Source organism: Vollenhovia emeryi, unplaced genomic scaffold (genome assembly GCF_000949405.1).
Source record: "Vollenhovia emeryi isolate VEMERY1.0 unplaced genomic scaffold, V.emery_V1.0 DF939172.1, whole genome shotgun sequence".
Lineage (NCBI taxonomy): Eukaryota > Metazoa > Arthropoda > Insecta > Hymenoptera > Formicidae > Vollenhovia > Vollenhovia emeryi.
Window position 1 is genome coordinate 1,238,631 of NW_011967194.1, and position 23,889 is coordinate 1,262,519.

Consider the following 23,889-nt stretch of genomic DNA (forward strand, 5'->3'; position numbering starts at 1 on the left):
AATAACTAAATTTGTAAATTAAATTAGATGATAATGTACGATTAAATTAGCGTAATGTGCGGTTGACTCGATAGTAAATTGTACGGACGAATCAATATTGAGGATGATTTCTTCTATTAAATCAGATGAAATTGGCCAAGAACACTACGAGTGGTGCGTACATTGCGTCAAGTGAGAGTAGGTGTCTTTTATAAAAGGAAGAAAAATGTCGAGAGAAGCAAACGGCGGCGCAGAATCATTTTGATCGAGCTTAAGGATAGCAATCGCAACCGTGCGCATGGTGCAATTTATATGATCGGTTTATCGCGGTTTCAGACGCGAGAGCAAATCCTCCAGTCTCTCCGTCGCACACATCCGCTCTCAACGCCGAAGGGAATCGTTGTAATTCCATCGGGGCGTCCTCCTCTCCGTCTCTCTTTCTCCTCGGTAGCATCTTTCCCTCCTGACGCTGCATCGTTTTAGGACTCTCGTCCTGGCCAGCCTGAGATCGCGCGGACGTGTCTCGCATCCGTTCCGTTCGTGTGTCCTGTTACGTTCGCCGCACGCGAACTCTCTCATAAGAGATAAAGTAAGGAAGATATCGCGCATGTGTAATCGAGAAAGTGTAACGCATAGGCATAATATAATAATAATAATAGTAATATTGCATAACATACATAACAATTGTGATCGTGAGAGTATCTGTTACGAATAAATCAGTTGCAAATAAATCTTGTGACCTTTTTCCAAGCTACATCGGCTCTGCTTCTTGATCCCTTTCGCCCTCTTGAAACCTGGCCGAAGAAAACTCGCAAAGTACTTTTGGACATATCAACCTGCTGCAAAGTGCTTTTGGAACGCTCCTTTCTTCTACAAAAGGCTTCGATTTTCTAATTCACTGCGAAGCCGCAATATCCGAAGCTCGATGGAAAGCCGGCCAACCTTTTGGATCAGCTGAATAAATTAAACGGGTCTGTCCGTTCGGAGAGAAAGTGCAACGCTATCTTATATTTATTTATATGATACAAATGAGTAGAGTAGAGCGGCGAGAACGTTCTCTAATGATGAGGAATGTAGTTGTGCGAGTCCTGAGGACACCCCGGCAGCAGACTCGACGTCTCGTCGTCCGCGGAGCTGCACAGCATCCCGACTAGCGTGTAATCTACAAAGGGCGGCAGATCCAGGTCGGCGGCAGCCGGATCGCCGTAATTGTTGACGGTTCCATGAACCGGCCCGGCGCTCACCATCTGCGGCACCCGCTCGAGGACCTCGCAGGTGTAGTGGCAACGTTCGTTGCTGGGGTAGAAGAAGGATTCGGGGCTGTTTCGCGACTGGACCGACGTTTCCGCCACGCCGGGGTTGTGGAACAGCCTCTCCGCAGTTTCCGGCGTCTCCTGGCTGCCGTAGCAACCCTGAAGTCTCTCGTCCAGGTTCGTCTGGGTTGAACTTTGATGGATGGCGCGGTTGTGCGGCTGGCTCTTGGCGTCACCGTGCTCGAACATTTGGTGGTAGCCGTCGAAAGGATACGACTTGCTCTCGGGGCTGCAGTTTCGTCGCGCCGTCTCCTGCAGATCCTCGCTCTTCGGCCTCTGGTAGAGGCCGTACTCCGCTCTGCTCACCATCGATGTTTGACAACTGTTCCTGTAGCACTCGACTTCTCTACGCGAAGACAGGAGGTCCTCCTCCTTGACCTCAAAGCTGTCCAGATGCAACCTGTTGTCTTGTTGATCCTGCGGCCAGTAAGACTGCTCGTGTTCGTCCTTCGCGTTTCCCTCGATAAAACCCTTTTGACTCTGCGATCGAGGATAATTTTGGTAGCTCAGAACGTCATTTGCGCTCTGATTCTGAGTCTTCTCTTGGATGTAATGGTGGATCGTCCGTCTGGAGGGGAAGCCGTTGGAGACCTTCTCGGGCTCGAAGTTGGCGAAGTGGAGCCTGTCGTCCTGAGGCAGGCTCAGGTGACTGCTACTGGAGTCTTCGCTGAGAAACTGGTTCCAGTAGGCCTGATCCTGACTTTGCTGCTTCATCTCGTATTTAATGGTGCCGCTGCCGAGATCGAGCAAAGTCGGCGGCGAGCGAGCCACGTCCTGGGGATTCGCGGAGAAATCCGGCCTCAGCGGTTGGTCCAGCTGAAAGATCTCCTCCGGCTGGAAGAGATCGCCCGTGAAGGGCGGAAAGTCGCCGTAGGACGCCTCCTGAGGAACCTGGTTCGGCAAACAGTAACTAACGGGATTCTCCTGCGACGGAACGTCCTGCAGCCAGTAAGGCCCGTCCGCGGAGGGCATCTGTTGAGGATATATTGTTGTTTGATGATGATGAGACTGCGGATACGACGGCACGTTCGTCTGCAGCGAGCACATGCACTCGAAGGGCGGGCACGAGCATGAGTATCCTGCAACAATTTCATTGTTACTCCAAATTATTATTGCTGCTTCCTTTCTCTCAACGAACCCGAGGAGAAATGAAATTCAAGACGACGTCAATTTGATGTCATTCACCAAATTTATGTCCTATCCCAGACAGCACAGATCTCCTGAAGACGTTTTAAAGACATCCTCTGGGGACGTCCTTATGTCCTAAGAATGTTCCCAGGACATCCACAGGATATCGTGTGCTGTCTGGGATTTTGGTCGATATGATATCATCTTGACTTTTCATTTCTCCTTGGGAAGATAGAAGGAGAAGAGAAACGCTTCGAAGCATTTGCCAGAGTCGCAAATCGAGATGTTCCAGCGCGGAAACCGAGTGATAAAAGTCGTTGCGCTTATCCTATCGTACACCATCTCCGTTCAAAATGCGCGGGCTTTCGCAATGCGAGACGCTAGCCAATCACAGGCCGCCGTAGGGGCGTAAGTTGGTACCGACGAGGCAGTGATTCGTCGCTGGCATCACGATTGGTACCCGTGTATATTAGTGATACTCCCGCGTCTTTCCGCCGCGCGCTTGTGCGTCGAGTTGATAAACGGCGTCGAATTTGTGGTCTCCCGGCGTGAAAACGAGCGAGTTCGTGTCCGAGAAGTAGCGAATCCGTTCCCGCTTCCGTGGCGAGTGCGCTGGACGCGATAATCCCTCGACTCGCGGCCTCGGCGCGCCTCGGCTTCGACGCGAAAATCGACGACGTTGCCGGCGCTGTGGCGCCGTGTCGCGATCGAGAGCGCGTCGACGCGAAAGTCGAATCTTCCGCGAATCGCGAGCGACGCGTCGGTCGGCTTCGGTTACGACGAAATTGTAACGCAAGTACGTGTTTCGAGAAGTAGCGTTTGTCGTCTGTGAAACGGTTTACGGGATTCCGGGCTCGGTCCGTGATCAAGCCTTGTCGCGAAACGTCGATCTGGCGCTGCCGCTGTTGTCGGGCCGATCGACGAAACGACGGCGTTCGGTGAGTATTTCGATTCTCTACTCTCGCCCATGGCAATCCCATAAAAGTCGTTGCGCTTATTCTATCGCACATCATCTCCGTTCAAAATGCGCGGGTTTTCGGAATGCGAGACGCTAGCCAATCACAGGCCGCCGTAGAGACGTAAGTCGGTACCGACAAGGCAGTGTTTCGTCTCTGGCGTCACGGTTGGTACCCGTGTATGTTAGTGATATTCCCGCGTCTTTCCGCCGCGCGCTTGTGCGTCGAGTTGATAAACGGCGTCAAATTTGTGGTCTCCCGGCGTGAAAACAAGCGAGTTCGTGTCCAAGAAGTAGCGAATCCGTTTCTGCTTCCGTGGCGAATGCGCTGGACGCGATAATCCCTCGACTCGCGGCCTCGGCGCGCCTCGGCTTCGACGCGAAAATCGACGACGTTGCCGGCGCTGTGGCGCCGTGTCGCGATCGAGAGCGCATCGACGCGAAAGTCGAATCTTCCGCGAATCGCGAGCGACGCGTCGGTCGGCTTCGGTTACGACGAAATTGTAACGCAAGTACGTGTTTCGAGAAGTAGCGTTTGTCGTCTGTGAAACGGTTTACGGGATTCCGGGCTCGGTCCGTGATCTTGTCGCGAAACGTCGATCTGGCGCTGCCGCTGTTGTCGGGCCGATCGACGAAACGACGGCGTTCGGTGAGTATTTCGATTCTCTACTCTCGCCCATGGCAATCCCATATAGGTTAAACAATTCGGGCCTAGAACTCGCTACTTGATGTTCCATAACGCCATCTTGATAAATAGACGTTCCAACGAATCTTTTCGGTAAAATGTCCAGATGTAATCTCCGACCGTTGTCGAGCTATAAAGGATCGAGAAATAAGACTGTATCTTGCAAGTCGAGTTTCGTCGCAACGTGCAACGGACTTATAATTTCAGGCCAAGCTACATAATCGCGTTAGGCTCTCAATTTCGTTTTACGCGCCCGTAGACCCGGACAGAATTGTTCGCTGGCGCCATCTCGCGGGCGCGATCGCAGTCTCGTGAGCGAAGGGTAAGTGCATGTCGGTGCGTTCGAGCAAACCCGCGCGCGTCTAACAACTAGGATCGGTATTTATAGTCAGATATCTTGGGTTCAAGACCGTCTTGAATTTATGTAACGTTGTACGGAACATTTTATTGGCCGCGGAGTATCTAAAGATTATCTCAAGACGGACTTGAATATAAGATCTGACTGTGAATACCGGTCTATAAATACCGTCCTAGGAATCTGGTGTCTTCCCACATGAATTTGTGCACAGGTCAACACATTTATACATTTGACCAGGGTTGGGAAGTAACCCGTTACTTGTAACGGAGTTACAGTGACTTATTTTTGGTAAGTGTAACTTAATTTCGTTACTTTCTCTCCATCTCCAATTGTAACTTAACTCAGTTACATTTTTCCCGGTAACTAGTAGTTAATTTAATAGTAAGAGTTACTTTATATGTTGTTTCAACCTATACATACCATATAGATACATGAAAAATGTATATGTGTTCTACGTGTGCTTGAATTCATATGGGAAGGCGTCAGCGATTCCTAGTGTACATATGCGTTTCGACAATAGATCATAAAATATTAACCTTTATCAGAGATCAGTGGAGGTGGCTGCGTCGTTCGCGACGGTTGTTCGAGCGTGTCCGTGCTTGGTCTTTTAGTTCCCCTCAACGACATCAACTGTAAACATACACGTTCGTTCAATAAGTGCCTCTTTATTTTTATTGCAGGGCATTAATTGCAGGAAGACGCGATCGCACAAGGATTCTGCTTGACTTCGTTACGGTGAGTCGTTTCTTCTTCGCTTGCGATTATACGTATTTCATAATTAATCGTCAAATATTTCGCGATATGCAATTGTTGTAAGCTCCAGCAGTTGCGCAACATTATATTACAATTTCCCTCGATAACTAGATTTTGCACATTAGTTAATAAGTTTCATCGCAGCGAAGCTTAATTTGCCAAATAAGTAATTTCTCAATCCTTTGGGCCGAGTCTGCAATGAGTTGCTAGTCGTTAGTCAGAAGTTATATAGTTTCGACTTCTGACTAAACGACTAGCAACTCATTGTAGACCGAGCTTTGTAGTTGGATGGTGAACAGAGTACGGCCTCTACGGCCAGAAGCCGAGGATCCGCAGGAAACAGCAGCCCCGAGAGTAAAGCCACATCCTTTCGACCACCCTCAAATGTTCAAGCATGGTGGTAGCCAAGAATTGGTCGCGCAATTGTATCATTTGTTACTTCGTTACAGGCAGCATGTGTTATATGACATTTATTTAGTGGGAAATTATAATATCAATGTTTCGTAATCGTTGCTTGGAAATTAACAAAGAAAGGCACACGATACAAACATGTTATTCGGCCGATATCGCTAGAAAGTATCGAATCGGTATTGAATCCTTGGAAGCCCCGATAAAAAGATTGGCAGCCACAAACGCCGGGTTAATTATAACTGCGAATTACCTTGGAGCCCAGGGCGGCCTCTCTCGCCAAAAGCACCGCCAACCCTCTGACCCTTCTGCCGGCACCCACGCTCCTTCGCGCCTCCGACGTGGATTTCGCTTCCGGCCGCGGGTGATCGTGCTGGCCCTTGGCTTGGAAGAAGATCGCGTGCTCCGTGTGCCGCCAAAAGTGCGTCACGGGATAACCGCAGTGACCGCGACACGACAGTATCTCTAAGCGGCCGGTGCATTGTCTATTGGGGCACGGCTTGCCCTGCTGCTTCTTTCTGGCCTGCGGACAAGGCTGAGAAATGATCGGCGTCCAAGGATTTAATTGCGAAACTGGCTCGCGCGAATAAAAGGCAAAGTCGCACCGTCGATTATCCGCGAGACGTTGACGCGCGTCGCGCAGGCAAGGCGGGATTTTGCGTCGCGACAAGAATGCCGGCGAGCGCGTGTGACTATCGCGCGAGCGCAATTTACATTTATTATCGGACCGAGATTTATGTTTATCGTTCCGTTATGCGCCTCGCTCACCTTATCGCAAATCGCCGGTCGGAGGTGAACCCTACCACCGCCGGGCAGTATGCACTCCTGCGAGCACACCAGAACGCCCAGGCAGCTCTTCTTCAAAATGCTCACGTTGTGATTGTTGGTGTTCCTCATCGCCCAGCCGGAGGCGTGCCTCCTCGCTTCCTCGCAATCCGGCCCGTAGACTCTCCTCACGTGTCCGTCCGCCCATTCGCACCAGGGATCGTATTCCACTACCTGAAGCAAAATCTCTACTTCTTGAGCTCGCGTGGGGACGCGATTTCGTTGAATCTTCGGGAGGGGACTTTCTGAGAGCCGTCGTCTCCCGGAAAACTCATCGGATTCGTCTGTCGAGCGCGAGACAAGGGAACTTACCCTCGGTACGTTCGAGTCGTTTATGTCCCACTCCTGGTGGGGATGATGTTGCTGCTGGTTGCCGGCGACAGTCGCTGACATCGTCGGCGACCCCACGCGACTCCTGCAACGAGAGCAACTCGTAGTAGACATTTCCTAGCTTCTTTAACCTTCGTATCGTCGTAGTCGCCGTTAGTCGTTCTAATCGGAGCGCCATTGCTCCGCGATTCGCAATTTCGACCTCGCGAGACCCTGCAATCGCGGATTGTTGTCCGGAATCGAATTCAGGCTCTAATTTAATGTTACGCAATTGCGGCCGTGCCACGAGTCCGGCAGCTGCGGGATAAAATCCCGATTTATGGTGCGTGCCCGGCCGTACTTTGCGCGATACTTATGGGAGTTCGTGGGTGGTACGGCGCGACGCCGAGCACGTTCAGCGTGTCTTTCCGGAATCCCCGCGTCCATTGCGATCGGATCGAGGGTGCGAAAGATCGATCCTCGATAGCTACCCTTGAAATTTGTCGGCGGTGAATCGTACTCGTGGCCGTGCGTTTATCTTTGCCGGTAATTGAACGTTTAACCGGTACGCACGGTAAAAGGTAGACGAATTTATTAACAATCATCGATATGCTCGCTCGAGAAAATTGTCTCACATTGCCCCGCGTTTGTTCATCCACGGCGCGGTGGTTTTGATCTCAGCTTCTTACGGGAATTTGGGGAAAATCCTCGCGAAAGGCCGCGCGAGAGCGCCGGCACACGATTAATTCACCCATCGCGCGTATTAATAAAGCATGAAACAGCTAATCTTTGTGCCCCCAATTTTCTTGCCGGAATCTCTCTTGCCCAAGCGACACCGCGCGAGAAACACTTGTGCATAAATCCTCTTATAAGTGTATCTCTTGGCGCGTCAGCTCGCAAACCAGCTCCTGCCTTTCCCGCGTTGACATTAAAGTCCGCGCTTATGATCTGTGGCGGCATTACGGTATGCGAGGACTCCTCGAGTTGCAGCCGCGTATATGCAGTGACCTCCCGGTCGTATATCACGCCTCGAATAGATTTTTTAGAACCGCGATCTCCGCGAGAGAGGCGCGAGCGTACCAGAATATCACGCACGATTAATGAGTAATCGAGGGATTTTCATAATAAATACGGAAGAGATTTTCAGTCGTTCTCTTTTAGGAAAGTCAGTCACCGCGACGTATGAAATCGCGGAAAGATTTCCACGGAGCAATTTCATTGATATCTCAATAACGAATAACCGTTGATGGATTCGATCTCTTTGGTCCTCCACTTATGCAATTGGAGCATCCGGTTATAATCCGGTTTTAATTAATCGGGCAATGTTTTCTCAGTGCGCTAATTTAGGCGTCGCGGAGCCGCGGGCGGACTTGTACATCGGCTCGCTCGAATTTACTTGTCGCACGCTCGATTTCTTTCGAGAGGGTTTCCGCGCCTCCTACGGCGCTCTCTCGCGCAGGTACTTACGCGTTAGGTGCGTGCGCGCATCGTTTCCGACGGTTTTATCGAGTCGCGCTCGTGGCCGGACGTTTACGATCCTGGAACACCTACTCGAGAGCGCCTCATCGCCCGTGGGTCGCGTCCTCAACGACACGGACCACCTCGTGAAGCTCTCTCACGCTGACATGATCACTGTCGAGAGGAGCCCGCGGTTCCAATTGCCGCGATTACAGCGGCCGCCAGTCGTGCGAAGCGCTGTTTTACTGCGCCCCTTGATTCGAACCGCGCGGGGCATTTATTGCCCGACATATTTCGTTTAGATCCCCGGTGCCGGTCGTTCGCGTCCCGACACGCGGCGTCGCCAGAAACGACCGGCGGAATGACATCTTCTTCTTCGTTACTTCGAAAATAGGGAATTGCGTAGGTATCGCACGCCACATGGCCCGCGCATTTTAAGGCACATTTTAATCGGCAATTATGAAACCGATAATTGATCGCGATATCGTTGTTATCGCCGTACCGCGAGGAAGAAGCGAAATTGTCGTTGCTTCGCGCCGAGCGATAATTTCTCTCATTCTTTTTCGATGGTTCGTTATGCATAGCGAGAAGCAGAAGACACGCGAAACGCGTTTACTATACGTTACGTCAACGCTTCTCTCTTTCCCTTTCTTTTTCTCTCTCTCTCTCTCTTTCCGCAGAAATGGCAAGGGTAGAATTGAACTGGGAGGGCACGAGGGGGACGAGGACAGCTTTAACGGAGAAAAGAGTCAGCTTAGGTGAATGATTGCCCGGATCGGTGATAAAGTCATCGCCTTTAGCACCGAGTAAGATGATACATCGGCGGACGATGCTGCGCCGAGATTGTCCGAAGCCGAAGACGTACGCATACGCGCGTCAACACACGCATTCTGGTAATATCGTTTGTAAGAGAAAGACGCGGAAAGAAACGGCGGAGGAGAGAGAGAATGTGTCTTCGTCTCGCATCTTGCTCGCATGGTGTGGGTGCGCGTTCAGAATTTCAGATATTAAGGTAGATACGCGCCGCGACGAGGCCACTAAAATATCACGAAGGGCACACCGTGAAAAGGAAGAAATTTCTCGCTCCGTCCTCGTCCCTTCCTATTTCTCTCCTTGCCCTCTCGCTCTCTCGCTTCATCCCTGCTCCCTCGGCTCTCTCCTGATTTCTCTCTCATTTTCTCCTCCGTCCCCTTGCCCCCCTCTCATTCTTGTTCGTTACTGTCCGTGGTATCTTGGTGCCCGTTCCCGCTCGTAGCTGGGCTACGTCTGGATCTTTCCGCGAGATTAGCTCGCGAGTTAATCTCGTGCCTCTAAACAAGTTAATTCCCCGCGCTTTTGATTCGAGTTACCGATCGTGTGTCGTCCATCCGGAAATACCGAGCCGATAGTTGTAGCACCCATATATAACTTCGCGTCTCGTTTTATATTAATTGTCGCAAGATAATTAATCTTTCGTTGCGTTTTATTGCATTCCAATTCACGTGATTCCGTGATGAGTAATTCATTAAAATATATTCCACACTCGAGGAAGTTACATAACTTCACGTTCAAATAAAGTCTTGCATTCATATTTCTCAACTACCTCATTCGGTTCTTCTTGTCTTTAATTTTTCGTTGCAAATTCATTTTTCGAGAAAAAGTGTTTAATAGTTGAGGTATTAACAGTTTAAAAAATCACGTCACATTAACAACATATATTTTTCTTCGCTCTGAAACGATAAACCCACACGGTACTCGACACCCACGCGGTATCTCGGTGTTTTTTTTTTGGGATCTTTGCTCACGATCGACACGAGTCAGATCACTCGATTTACATTCGACATAGTTGTGTGAAATAATCGACGTGCCTGATGATGGCCGTCATTTAGTTTCGCGGTATATATTCGCGTGAAAATATCTGTCAATCGATCTCGGGAATGACATAACAAAATAAAGAAAGGATTATTGTATGGAATAACAAGTAATTCGAGGAAGTGTATTTTACAAATTTTGAAACCGTCTTTAAAATATCGGTTCAATCGACGAAAACAATTGTTAGTTTATACCCAATTCCTTGTTGTTGTGCTCACACCGATTTGATATCAATCTCTGCGGTGTCCGTCTGTTTACGAAGACGGTGTATCCACGTGTGATCTCGAAGCAGAAGAATGGAGCAGTTGGGAGATGGCGCAAAAAACTGAGCAAAACACGTTCAATGAAACGCGATAGAACGAAAGAAAACCGGTCGAGCTGGATTTTTGTAAATCTGACTTTTTGCTGATTCCGTACGCCGCTCCAAGAGCACATCCAGCAGATCACTCGTTGATCCCAAGATCCTAACGAGGGGGAGAGAGAGAGAGGGATGCGACAGTCAGTTTCAGGCGCCAAATTTAGAGAAGCACGTGGGTCGCCTTATAACCGCGGGATATTCAATTAACGCAATTAATGCAGTACCGCGGTACATTGACAAACAGCTGACTCGAAAATCGTACCGAAGAAAATCTTAATGAGAATCGCAATAAGAGCTCGCAAATTTTTAAAACTAATACCAAGCAATTACACCTCCGTAATTAATTTACGCTCGACTTGATATCCCGTCGATGATACAACAAATCGTGAAGGAGCATTCATCTGGAAGTGATTCAAAATTCCAAACGTCACTTTGTCCCCATTCTGGGACAAAATATAATATCGTTGAATGAATACCGCGGCTAAACTGTCAGCTTCCATTCGGCTGTCGCGACATAAAAGGATTCACGACGGGGGTGGAGCTCGCGAAAGGTACCGCGGGTTCAAAGGGTTTCTCGGAGCGACGGATAGAAAGAGAAAGAGAGAGAGAGTGAGAGAGAAAGAGAGAGCGTTCTCGAGATTCGAGATAAAGGGGGATCGGCTTACTCGCGGACATTCATTTAATCTGTCTTCGAGGTGTTGGGCTGTGATCAATGGCGAGGCGGCAATACATTCTTAATCAGGTTTTCACAAACCGACTAGATGGCCGCTACCTCAATGATTTGGAATCCTGGATTGTCTTTTTATCTTGACTAATAAAACGAGCGAGAAGATCGTGAAGAATTTGGGCAATTTTGAGGTAACATAGATTGGAGAAAGTTTTTACTATAACACAATGAAATTGAAATCAGAAATGATTAATCTATTATACAGAGTGAGATAATTGAAAGCCTTCAAATTGTTTGGTCGTTTGGAATACACGCATTGCGCAACAAGGATCTGCTTTTTCGATTGCCACTTTCGAGAGCACGAGCAATTTAATATGAGAAAAATGTAAAACTAATGATAGAAAGCATTATTGATAAAGTACAAACACCGAAGTAGCGACAGCTCGCGCGCACGAATGGTCGTGCATGGCTCGATGAGGCGCGCATGTGTAACCGAGGGATTTCTAGAACACCTAGCGTCCAATCAGGCCTCGTGATAACGCCCACACACCAATGGGAGACCCGCAGAACGCCCATTGATTAGATAGCAGCTCAATTTCTCTCGCTATCTGAAGGAAGAGAAATCGATGCCAGGCGCAGAAGTTACTAATTTTTTGCATTTATCAAGTTAACTGCTGAATCTCGTATCTCGTGGAGTCTACGTTTAATTTGGAACGAGAGGAAATAAAGTTAAGAAAAGCTGACGCGAAACGGCAAAATTAGCTTTTCACAATCTGTACGAAAGTTACATTAATTTCAATTATAGTCATAGAATTCCAAGGGACCATAGTATCGGATTCAAGATACAATTGAGAGTAGATAATAGAGACCGAGAATAATCGGAGTTGATTCTTTCTCGCGAATTTATTTATATGTACGACACACAGCACAAAACTTAGCGACTCTCTAATGATCCTGCAACGACTCTCTCGCACCGGGTCGATGCTCGCAAAAGTTAGCGCAACAAAACAATTGAAGCATCGTTCTCTTAATTCGATTGAGAGAAATAATCGGTCCGATTAAAATTCGGTCAAATGCAAATACTTACAGAACTACCATAGTCGATGGTGTTTCGTAATTGATGTCTCGGTGCTTCGTTGACTAGCCACGGTAGATGACTCGCGATCACTGCGTCCTCGCGATGTTTTATCACAACTGCGGAAACGCGCCACTGCGGGTCACCGATGGGACACGAGGAGACTGCACTTCACTCCGGTATAGTCGTTTGAAATCTCCGAACATTTCGATCACCGTCGCGACATATCATGGAAAGTAACCGGTTTCTCTAGACTCTACCGCTTTGACAGTTGGCGGATTGAAGGGCGCTCGTGGATTCATATTGCTGCTTGACGACGTTTCTCAGGTCGCTTCGATCTTTGTCCGGGGGCTGTCTTCGAGGGAGATGTGCTGGTGAAGATTCTCGCAAGCGTCTGTCGATTTTGACGTTTGCTACGGAGTGAACAGGTGCGTGCCGATGCGTGCGGCACGGCGTCGCTGCGTGAACTGAGGCAGCTCCGCCACGATGGAAACTAGCTGGACTCCAGGCACGTTGTGCCTTGCAGAACGCGAGTTATACCGTGGTTGCCACCATATGTCGGCAGGCACCGCCTATGGGAGTGGCAGTGGCTAACCAATCGTCGGCTGCTTCCTTTTGAGGGTGCCTAATCGACGATAGCAACCCCTCTCGACCCACGGAGGAATCGATCACCAAAGGTTCCTCCCTGTGGCAACGGGATTTCTCGTGGTCCAAGGCTTCGTCGATACTTCGTTTCGGTACATCGAGATTTCTACGGAAAATGGTACAGATCGTAGTGTTTGAAGCTCGCTTTCGCATCTCTTTTGTATCTCTGTCCTGTAAAACAAGGCAGGTAATGATATTCTCAAATATTAGGTGGAGTAATTTTGCAGGAAATTAATAACTTTTAATAGGATTTCTTAAATTTCTTAATATATTTAAGTTTCCTATTAACAAAATTAATTGCTCGTGAAAGGGATACTGAAACGAAGAATAAAACAGTCGCAAATCGAGCGTGCTTGTGGCTCGCAATTATCTGTTAGATATTTAATTTGTTAATTATACTAAAATTCATTTAACACCTGACGATATATAAAATAATATTTTAACATTTTCGTATTCTGCCGGGCAAATACTTAATATTTGAAATTACACGGTATCAATCATCATGAAAGAACTGAGTGTTAATTGACTAATCGTGTGGCGCGACGGCCCGAGTTGGTAATCAGCTGGCAAGAGGGTGTCCCTCGCAGGAACCTCCTACTTCCTACCTTCCCTATCCCGTTGCCTCCCCCAACCCCAGGTACCCGCATCCAAGACAACGGCCCGTTACGCTTCGATCGAACTCCAACCCACGACGCAAACATATCTGTCGAGGTGAACGCGTCCTCGGAATTGTGAAGTTGCGATCTCAACCCAGAAAAAGGACATAGAACAGACACCGCCTGTCGTGGATATATCGCTGCAACTTTTCGAAAGCTAGAACAACCGTTTTAACATTGTTCACTCTCTTCGTACACATCGCCAACGCGATTCGCGGTCTTTGCCGTTCGTTTTGCCGAGCTTCCTACAAATTGCGCGACGATACAGACATGTCAGGTTGCTCTCGAAATTTTTCTCTCACACCAGATAGCAGAAAAATGGCCCCTTTGAGGCTTCGCACAGTACTTCTGGCGTTTCCGATTAGCTTGCAACGTTCATTTTTTCATGCTCTCATGCAGTTTATCGTGTTCGACGATCAACTTCCGCGCCTCTCTCGCACGTGCGATTTGGTGATGTACTTTGGCACGTGCGTGCAGCAACATTTCTGACGTTACTTCCTACCACGTGCAAACAGGTGCGTGCCTAAAACTAGGTTTAGGTGCTCCAGAAAAAAATATTTTGGGTTCTTAAATCAATATAATTCTCCGTGGAATATAAAGTTTCAGCTTCGATTTCCACGACAATGATGAAAATTTCAAAGACCAGTAAGGTTTTTGACCAAATTTCTTCATTTCTGTTTGTGATACTTCGACTTTTCTGATGTTTGAAATTTTTATTGTTGTTATAGAAACCGAAGCTGAACTGAACGTTTGGTAACCGAAGTTTATTTTCACACTAATACAAGTTCAATACTTGATTCTGCGTGAAGCATTAATCCTTGGTTCTGCTTGAAGCAGAAACCTAAAACCAAAATTAATTGTTTTGCGTTTCTGTGTATCTTTCATGATCATATTTATATATAAACTATCTTTTAGTGACGTGACGTTATCCAGAAGAAATCCGACACTACCCATACGCTTTCCAAGGTCTTGGATATATCGGAGCGTTTTAAATAAGACTAATTTTTTAAAGTTGGAATGTCGCTAGAAGTAGCGTTTTACACCGGATGACGTCCCTCCCCGCTCCATCCCGTCCCTTTCTCTCTTCTCTCTCTCTCTCTCTCTCTCATCCCCCACATCCTCTGTAGACCCATTAAACATGGAAGGAACCGTGGAATCGGCCGGGGTGGAGAGAGGCAGCGGCGGGAGGAGAGAGACACAGTTCGAGGCTGTTTAAATACAGAGGGTGTGCAATCAGGAGTGTTTGCTGCCCCGCGCGAGTGAGTGAGCGAGCGAACGACTGAGCGGATCAAAGGATAAACGTTGGTGGGATGGGGTGGCTGATAGCGAGCTGATTTGATTGTCGGCCTCCGCTATTGTCCCCGAAACTGGCCTATTGTACGCCTCCGTGACAGTACTCTGGTTACTTGCACACAGGTACCGGCTCGCGTGTACCGGCGAGTGCGTTCCTGTGCATGACACTATCTCCCCGTTCGCGACGTCGCGCTCCGCCGTTTCTACGTAATAAACGCGCCGCGAAATCGCACGATGCCAGCGACCGTGCTCTCTCTCTCTCTCTCTCTTTCTGTCTCCTCCTCTCTCTCTCTCTCTCTCTATCTCTACCTCCATCTGTCCCTACTCCCGCCTCTCGAGACAATTATTGCGAATTATTGTGAAAGAAGGAAAAAGATCGTGCCCATTAGAATTTTCACGAGCCTTCTCTGACGAGCCATTAATTCGCCTCGTCGCTTCGTGAAATTTCCTTTATTACGCAAAACGAATTTTCCTCGTTCCTTTTAATGTCCTACAAAATATTGTATAAAGCATCAAAATTGACAGTAGCTGCAGCTGAGGATTAAAATTACCTTCTCGTCTTCTTTATAATTGATCTTATGAGCAGTTGCGAAGTGGCGGCGTATCGTATCGTACGGGAAGGTCAAATTTTCGGGCTTATCCGCGCATCTGCCTCGCATTTGCATACAATGCTAGTCGCGTGCCTCGGCCAGCAGCGTGTAGGAGGAGACTAAGCCCCCTCTCTCACAACTTTTAAATATTCCGTCACCTGTCAGCTACGTGCGCGCGTCCTTAAGCGTAATGTTCACTTAACGACCCCTGATTTTTCAGCGTTCATATCGGAATAAAACGATTCCGCTCATCACATTCTTAAATTCGCAACGGCGTATTTTTTCCACGCGTATCTTTATTTACGATACATATTTGAGATCTGTGATATTCGCGTCTCTCTAATAATAATGCAATTTCATTTACATTTCCGATGGCCGCTCTTGTCATCAATTCTTACCCGGCGTTGAAAGCCAGATGACGAGAATATAACGTCGGTAACCCGCTCACGTCTCCGGACTCGTGCCGGCTGCTTCCGGTTTTTCAAAGCGATGCTGCCTTCTGGGCCCGAGATCTCTCAGTGATCTGATGTGAAGTCCATAATCCATTCAGCACGAGTCAATCCTCCGGCTGCTTTGTAAATCGCTTGGGGTTACGAACTCGCCCGACGGAAAATCGCGTCACTGACATAACGTACGCATTCACACACGGGAAGACTGGCTAAGGGTAAAATAACTAAAATTAAATTGTTGCCGTACAAATAGTGGGGGCGTCTACATTGTTTTGTATCGCGACATTCACTAAGTCTGCTGCACAAAACGCATATAGTTGTCTCCACTACTTATCATACCAATGTGGGTACGACAACCACAGATATAGCTGTCCCAAATATTACTATTTATTGGGGTTGTGCCAACCCTAATTAGACACGTGGTAACCATATCGGTTCCTCCGTGCACGTACTCGGATAAAGCCATGTTACCGTTGTCGCAGTTCGCTAGGATCAACCCGCTGATCGCAACACTGGGAAAGTAACTCGGACGAAAATACTCGCCGACATTTGTCAGAATATTACTTGTCGCGGTTGCTTGGCGTCTCGATTTTTTCTTTCGACGGCGACTTCCGTCGGCGGAAGCTATGAAAACATTACCGGCTCCGTGGCGCGCTCTCAAAAAAGTTGATACCTATTGTTCCCGCGTTTAACCGATGTTACCCCGGAAAACGCGCCCTTCAGATCGAGAAAAAAAACCACCCCTCCGTGTATCCCTTAGGGCACCGCGACATATGCTTCGGTACGACCCACTGCGAGGAGTTTTAATCGCCGGCCAATCATCTTTCACCTCGGCAGGAAACGCGTGCGCAAAGGGTTGACTTCGACGAGGAGGCGGAAAGGGCTCGTCATTCTTTCACTTTAATTTTTGTAAGGCGGCTACGCGACGTGTCGATAAAGAAATTTTTGCAGCCCAGGATGATTCACGAAAAGGTTCTCCCCAATAGTCTTCGCGCTCGTTTAATTACGTTAATTAAAAGGTCGGTGGTTCACACGGGTGACGTGCGCCCCTTATCGCTTTCTTTCCGTTCTCCCACATTTATTGCATCGTATCGACAGGCTCATCTATCAGGTCGATAGTGATACGATTCCGATGACTAGACTTGATATTAATAGCACTTTTTAATGATTGAGAAAAAAGGGATGCCCTTGGTGAAATAATGTTGCATCTCCAGTGAGAAGAGTTCGATGGTTATCCGGAATATTTTTGTGAGTTGGTTTTTTTTTTGGACAGCGTGGAGAGCGACGTAGGAAGTTTTAAGATTTAAGTACCGCGTGTTGGTTTCCCTTCGGTCGAAGGACTCCCGGCTTCTCATTGTGTGCCAATTGAGCCTCGTTTAAGGAGGGGGTGGTAGGTTAAATTGATTTAAATTGGTCTCGAAGAGCGCGCCCGCTCTCGCGGAGCGGCGAGAAAGGCAGGGAAAAATATCTCGCTCCTATCGCCAAGCCGAATCTTTCCACGATACGGGAGCATTTATAGAACTCCTTACCTGTCTCTTTTCGTAGGTCACTATTGTACATTTTTTCTTCTTAAATTTTGTCGTGTTACGGAGTCTCCCATTAGGGCACCCGTATGCGCTCAGCTGCGAATTCACGATAGGCGTGCACGCGTTATATCACGTACGAGCCTATTTATAGATCAACTATCGCGTGTAGGATCTTTGGCTTTTCGATTTCAGCCAGTTTTTTCTCCTCTTTTCTTCTCTTCCTCCAAATTTATTTCTCGTCCAGCGAGACCGAGATACATCTAAATACACGCCACCGCGTTGTGATCGAGCGGTTCGCCGGAACACTTTTTGTTACGTTCAATTCAACGAAAATCAATTTGACGTTTTCAGAATCTATTAAAAAATTGTACGGGGACATCTGTGACGTATTCGATATCGTTGAGAGATGAAGATGTATTAAGTTATATTCGTAATATTAGATAACTCCAAGATTCGATTGAAGATCGTGATTTACGAGCCAGATTCATTTGAAACAATTGCCTTGTTAAATACCCGGTATTAGTACAAGGTACGCTGACAGAAAAAAAATGGTTGCAGTTACCAGATTACCTGGACATTTTAACAGTAAATTTTTTAAATAGTTGCGATCACTGTGTCTATATGGTTGCTATTACTAATATTATATTATAGTATTAATTACTATAAAAATGATATTCCTCACTGTAATTATTTTACTATGCAATTATAGTTTCAAATATTAGACATTTTTCTATCAGTGTAATGATTGAATAGACATTGATTTAAATTAATGAAATACGGACATTATCGTGCTCGATCCAAGAGATTTTTTAGATCACTCTTGAAACGCTAGCCCTTCGTTAAAAGACCGTCTCTTCCGTCGCTCTATTCGGACGCACGCGAGCATTACGACTCATAAATGGTTTGCATAAATTAAAACATTTATTCGACCCTCCGCGTCCGAAAATGGCCGGTACCCCGCGGGGAAGATCCTTCGCAACGGAAGCTAGACACGCGCGGACGATATAAATTTGGCAATTTTTAAAAATCACCCCTCTCTTTTTCACGCGAAGGGCCGCCGATCGTTGTTCGGTTTAGTGCCACAGTACGTGTGGTTAAAAAAGTATCGATCTCGAGAGCCGAAATACTGTTCCACGACGACCAGACTCGAGGAGTCACACATCTCCGAGGTCGCGCTGCATCTTCTATTTGTACTTAGTAAATCCCTGTAACTCTATACGATGGGTATCTCGCAAAAGGGGTTATCAACAAATGTGTTCAAACATATAGGGTGTCACCAGACGCGAAAGGGACCCAGTTAAGACTAACCAACCCCTCGTGTCAATAATCAACCCTGTAATCCTTTCACGAGGGATACGACCGATGCGCTTGTAACCGTTGAGAATCGATTCACAAATGACTTCTTAATTTAATAGTCGCATCCTGAAGCTATATGTAAAGTCTAAAAAATTTTCATTTTTAGCAATTCCGCCCGTGAGTTTTTATCTCGAACATAACTGATTAAAAGAGATTAGTGATTCTTCTTCCATGTGATAGTTCAATAGAAAATGGTAATATTTCACTGCTTGTTGGCACACAAAAATAATATAGTAACAGCAACAAAGTGCCAGGCTGTAACGTTTGTTGTAACATGTATTAGGATCGACAATAGCCCCTAACAAGCGCTCTCATGATGGATCGTGGGCATTCTTCCTTTAAACGCGGCACGAGTCACGACTCAACAAAGAGAGGCAGAAAATGTGCGGTCCTGCGAAAAGGTCCGCATCCTCTGTACAAGGCGGATTCAATCCGGAAGCTGGACCTCAATTACACCCACGCTATTCGCGATAATAGTTTGATGTTTCAAACGTTGAGACCTGAATGGACCAACGAAGTCGAGTGTTCAAAAGTTATCGCCACTACATCATCGTACGTCTCGACGTGAGGTACTTGGAAAAATGGTCGGTTCTCGAAAAGCCGGTATCCGCAAAGAATCGGCCCCATCAGAGCCTTCTATTTTTGGCCGCCTTTGGCACGCGCCCCCTTTTGGATAGGAAACGCTCGACTTCGTTTACGTCGGCTCTATGAATGGTCGATCGCGGTCTATTAAAGTGAAATGATTATCTTCCGCACTGACAGACGAGCAGATTTCCGTAGAGGGGCGAGGTAGACGGTTGCCTGTCTGTAATTCTATCTGGGAGCGCGTGTAGTGAAAACAGCATGCGCGATGTTGGAGTTCATTATAAAGTACATCGTATTAACTGACAATAAGTTTCTGGGCTATCCCACGATGTTCACCGAGTTTTCTCAACCTTTAGCCCATAAGTTCAGCTTAATTAATTTTTCATAACTAAAAAACATTGATTATTTCACAGAAGATTCCCCCGCACGTGAAAGTTTTGTAAAACATTATTATCAAGTTGCAATGAGAAAATATCAGACATTCGCGGAGAAACATTTTCACATACGTGGTATTTTAATAATTGAAATATAAAATCTATTCTACGCAACATTGCGAAGACTTGTGCTTGTGCTTAAAAATTGCATATAGCCTGCCATTATCAATCACCAATTTTATAACATATTTTTAACAACGCAATGAGACTTAAAATATCAACGGAAAAGTAAGATATATTTCGCAATGTTGGACGTAGCTACCGCGAAACCCTATCTCTATCAGCGATGTATTAAAAGCGCCATAAAGGGGCTTGTCAAACGGCAATCATCCCCTATTATATAACGTCACTCCCCTCGCGACGCTCCGCCGTCGCTGCTGACTCGTGTGAACTCTGCGGAAAAGATAGGAAGATAGCGGAACTGCGGTCGGGAAATAATACCGTGGCTCACGGCAGAAGAGGTAAACTGATCGGTCATGTCATGCCTTATTGGCTCGTCAAGTCGCCCACATCGTGCGATTGAAGCTTTCGCTTTTCGCGCGCTGACCTTCTCGCAGCCTCCCACGATACTCTCCCCAAATCCCCGGATCGGCAGCGACGCAAAACATATTCAACAGTTCACGATTCAGGAAATAAGTGGATTGAAAGAAATCTCAGACGCACAATAGTATTTATAAATTACCTGATTCGCGATTCTGCGAAGTTGTTTGGCGAGCGACCGAGGAGAATGTGTATTTCATATAAAAATTGTACATTATTGAGTTAGTTCTTCGGATGATCTGTAATTCGCATTTCTTTTAAATGTAATTTTTCGTATCACAAAAGATTACAGATAAAAGCTTCAGAAGATTACTTGACCATGTCTGGCAAATTTTTATGTTTAAACTCACATCGTTCCGACCATGGTTTGTGGTTCTTTTCAAGTGTTAATTGTGTCAGTAATTCCGTATGGTAAACCAAAAGATCTGATCTTAATTTCACGAACGACAGAACATGACATCTCGAGCGTCATGTTCTGTCGTTCGTGAAATTAAGATCAGTTCTTTTGATTTACCATAATTACTGATTACACAATTATCACTTGAAAAGGACCACAAACCATGGTCGAAACGTTGCGAGTGTAAACAGAAAAATTGGCCGGACACGGTCAAGTAATCTTCTGAAGTTTTCAATTACTTCTGGCGATTTATAAGATTTCCTCCAGTCATTTATTACAGATAAAATTCCTGAATCGTACGACGTGAATTATAGATTGTTCAAAGTGGGCCTCGGTGGTTTTCACTCTTCAAAGAGCGTGAAAATCACGTGCCTCCTAGATCTGCCGGATAGCTTGTGGAAAAACGTCATTTTACGGGGTGCGTCGGTGCGGCCTGTTATCAGGATATATCGCCGTTTAACGACGCGGTGTATGACGGCGGAAGGACCACCTGGCGTTCGCAACCACGTGTCGGACGTAGTGGACACGTGTCCGCCATGCATGTCCTTCGAAAAGCACCGCTCGTGCCGTTCGCGTATCTGGCCGTGGAAACGTCGCTTCACAAGCCCCTTGAAAATATTATCACCATGTAGGTACCGTTATCTCACGGTAGCTAATCACCATCGCATGCTCTCCGGCGAAGAGAGATTTATTCGCACGCTAAAGTAATATCGGACTCTCGAAATTTTTTCGAGTGGAATCTCACTCTTTCGGACGGGCCTTATATGCTCGTGATCTTACTTACGAGTTCGGCGGCCATCTAGTGGTGGAATACCGTACTTTAAGTTGAATTTTGGAGTGCTAACGACTTAAAAAGATATGAGTGAAATTCTTCACTTTTTGTCTTAGAGTGACGTGGTCAGTGACACCGTGATTCGAGTGAAAGTTTCACTCGAAAAATTCTAGAGAGGATGGAATATCGCGACCGCGACTTGAAAATCTCTGGAGCAAAGCACTTGACGGACTCTAATTCGCGAACGTAGATAGTATTTTCAAGTTCAGCGGGTGATATTGGCCGTACGAACGGACGCATCGGCGGGCCAAACGTTATATGCGAATGCATCTTGGAGCGTCCAAATAAACCAATATTTTTCCCATGGATATACATAAGCGATTCTTACGACGAGGGTGCACTTCACTGACAGCATGGGGGTACGGGTGCGCCGCGTACATACCCCATGCTGAGCGGAGCAATACGCTACCAGTCCGAAAGCAGCCCCATAAACATCCCGCGCTCGCTTTACTCGGACCTCGAGTGCGCTCATGTGAATGCGCCGCTCGAGTGTCTCGCGAATCGAATCGTTACTACTTTAACAAACTGTTAACAGCCGTACGGGACAATTTATGTAGAATAGCAGACAGCGCGGATAATAATCCCCGACGAGCGCTCGTCCGCGTTAAAGTGCGCCGTGTAATTATCAATTGTGTTTCTCTTTTCCTTCGCCTTCGCGAAACGTCGCGTTTTCGGTGATAATCTTTATCTCTTTATCGTCGCGATTATGCGCACGAAAAAATATCCCATTTTGAAGTTTAAGCAGTGATATCTCCAGTACAAAATGTCTGTACATTTAAATAAACTTAGACGTGCCAATGTACCGTCGACAGATTATAAAGGGTTGTCAATTTTGGTAGCCGATAGAGCGAGAGACAAGGAGATCGGTGATCGATTGGTTTGTAGGGAGACGGGGAAACATCCGACTGGTAAGGATGTCGACAGCTCGAACCCTCCGCCTGACCTTCGATACGGATGCCAGCGGTACAAATGAACGGAATTAAGGGGCTTTTAGAGGCGTACGTGCACACACACGCTCGTCGCGTTCAGCAGGGGTAGATAACTCCCGGGAGAATCACGAGGGGGCAAGAGCGGTGGGCGCGGAGAGCGGAGAGGGAACGTTCGAGGGGTGCTCTTTGATTGGTGTGGGAAGATTCACCGCCAGTTAAGCTCTGCCACTGACTGCTCCTGCTAGGGAATTTCCCGACGTAACACCCACAAAGGAAACGCGAAGGGTGGCCGTGTATATATTCTCTAATTGACGATTACTATCCTACCGCTGCTATTTACTTACGTTACTCTTCGCTGAAATTATCCCGCTAGACTTGGAGAACTCTCCGACGCTCCGTACGTGTCGATCTTCCGCGAGAACTTGGACCTACACAGGAAAATTAAAGATTCCGCCGTGGGGGTTCTGTGTCTCATTGAGCTCTACCTTCCTCCGTGCCCACTAATGTTCACGCGATCTCTCGATTTTTCACTGGTGACAGCAGAATTACTGATTCATTGGGTGATCAAACGATTGGGGGGGAGTTGATGAAGTTTATCTAACGGGTGTCATAAACACGCCCCTTCCGTCGTAGCCGTCTCTGGGCTCCCCATTGTCTTCCCGGTACAAAGCCACAAAGCGAGCCTTGCGTCGCGCCCGGCGATGCAACGGCTCGGTCGAGAAATTGCGCCAAGTCGGGCGGTTTGTACCGGTCGCGGTTTAAGATGTTTATCTTGCGGTAGCCGGGCCGGAACGTGCCTTCGCTCTGTATATATCTCGAGAGTTAGGAACAAACGCGCCTGCTCCCGGCTCTACCTAAGATCCTCATCTAGGGATGGACACTAATTGAAGCGGTTAAAAGGACTATCATAATCAGGAGCTGGATCCGCAGCTATAGTGCCCTAAAGTGGCGTGCAGGCAACTTCCCTTTAATTCGTTTATTGCCCTTATTACAAAACGCCGGCAGTGGTGCATCCAGCCTACGGAACGAAGATTTTGTTAGAGATCCCCGGTTCGAATTGAACGTAACCTTTCCGAACGATTTAACTCACCTTTCCGAACGATATCGCCCGGTATCGATGACGCGAATCGTCCCGATGTTCCAGACAGCACATCGCTGCGCAACGATCGCAGGAGCGATAAGCTATCATCCGTCCGCTAATAATACGTCTACCGCGTCATTTCGCCGCTTTGAAACATCGCGCGTGCGCCCGTACCGTCGAGCGGAGGTATGACGCTCCGATGTTCTGGAATTCGGCCGGCCATATGCCGACGAATCTACCCCCCGTGAAGTGGCGAGCGGTCTCCATTCACCGTGAAGAATTTATTCACCGCCGGCGCTAATTTGCTTAACCGTCGTGACGCGCGGCCTGCTCGACGCGACGTTCGGCGGCTGCGGAGTGTCCGGGGCCTCCTCGTCTCCGTTTGTCTTAAGCCTTTCCTCGGCCGCGCCACTTCCTGCCGATCGTCGGGACCGTGCTCGTCGGCAAACAATAT

At 47.5% G+C, this 23,889-nt stretch overlaps 2 protein-coding genes across 2 annotated transcripts in view; one reads left to right on the forward strand and one right to left on the reverse strand.

Annotated features, from left to right (window-relative positions):
* Positions 1-932: 932 nt before the first annotated feature.
* Positions 933-6,912, reverse strand: LOC105563791 (transcription factor glial cells missing). The gene is made up of 5 exons (XM_012015697.1): positions 6,717-6,912; positions 6,348-6,649; positions 5,833-6,102; positions 4,955-5,048; positions 933-2,371 (listed from the first exon to the last, which is right to left on the reverse strand). The coding sequence occupies exons 1-5, from the start codon at positions 6,910-6,912 to the stop codon at positions 1,038-1,040; spliced, it is 2,196 nt and encodes a 731-aa protein (XP_011871087.1). The 3' UTR covers positions 933-1,037.
* Positions 3,958-23,889, forward strand: part of LOC105563777 (meiotic recombination protein SPO11) — a 41,505-nt gene continuing 21,573 nt past the window's right edge. Inside the window, exons 1-2 of the mRNA XM_012015679.1 lie at positions 3,958-4,024; positions 5,099-5,153. The gene's annotated coding sequence lies outside the window, so the exon portion shown is untranslated. The remainder of the gene's footprint in view (positions 4,025-5,098; positions 5,154-23,889) is intronic.

Bases quoted from the DNA above. Each gene is read 5' to 3' on its own strand.
- LOC105563791 (XM_012015697.1), bottom strand. From the start codon at position 6,912: ATGGCGCTCCGATTAGAACGACTAACGGCGACTACGACGATACGAAGG. The intron at 6,650-6,716 runs GTAAGTTCCCTT...GACGGCTCTCAG, and splicing joins ACGACTCGAACGTACCGAGG to AAAGTCCCCTCCCGAAGATT. The intron at 2,372-4,954 runs GTTAATATTTTA...AAATTGTTGCAG, and splicing joins TCCACTGATCTCTGATAAAG to GATACTCATGCTCGTGCCCG.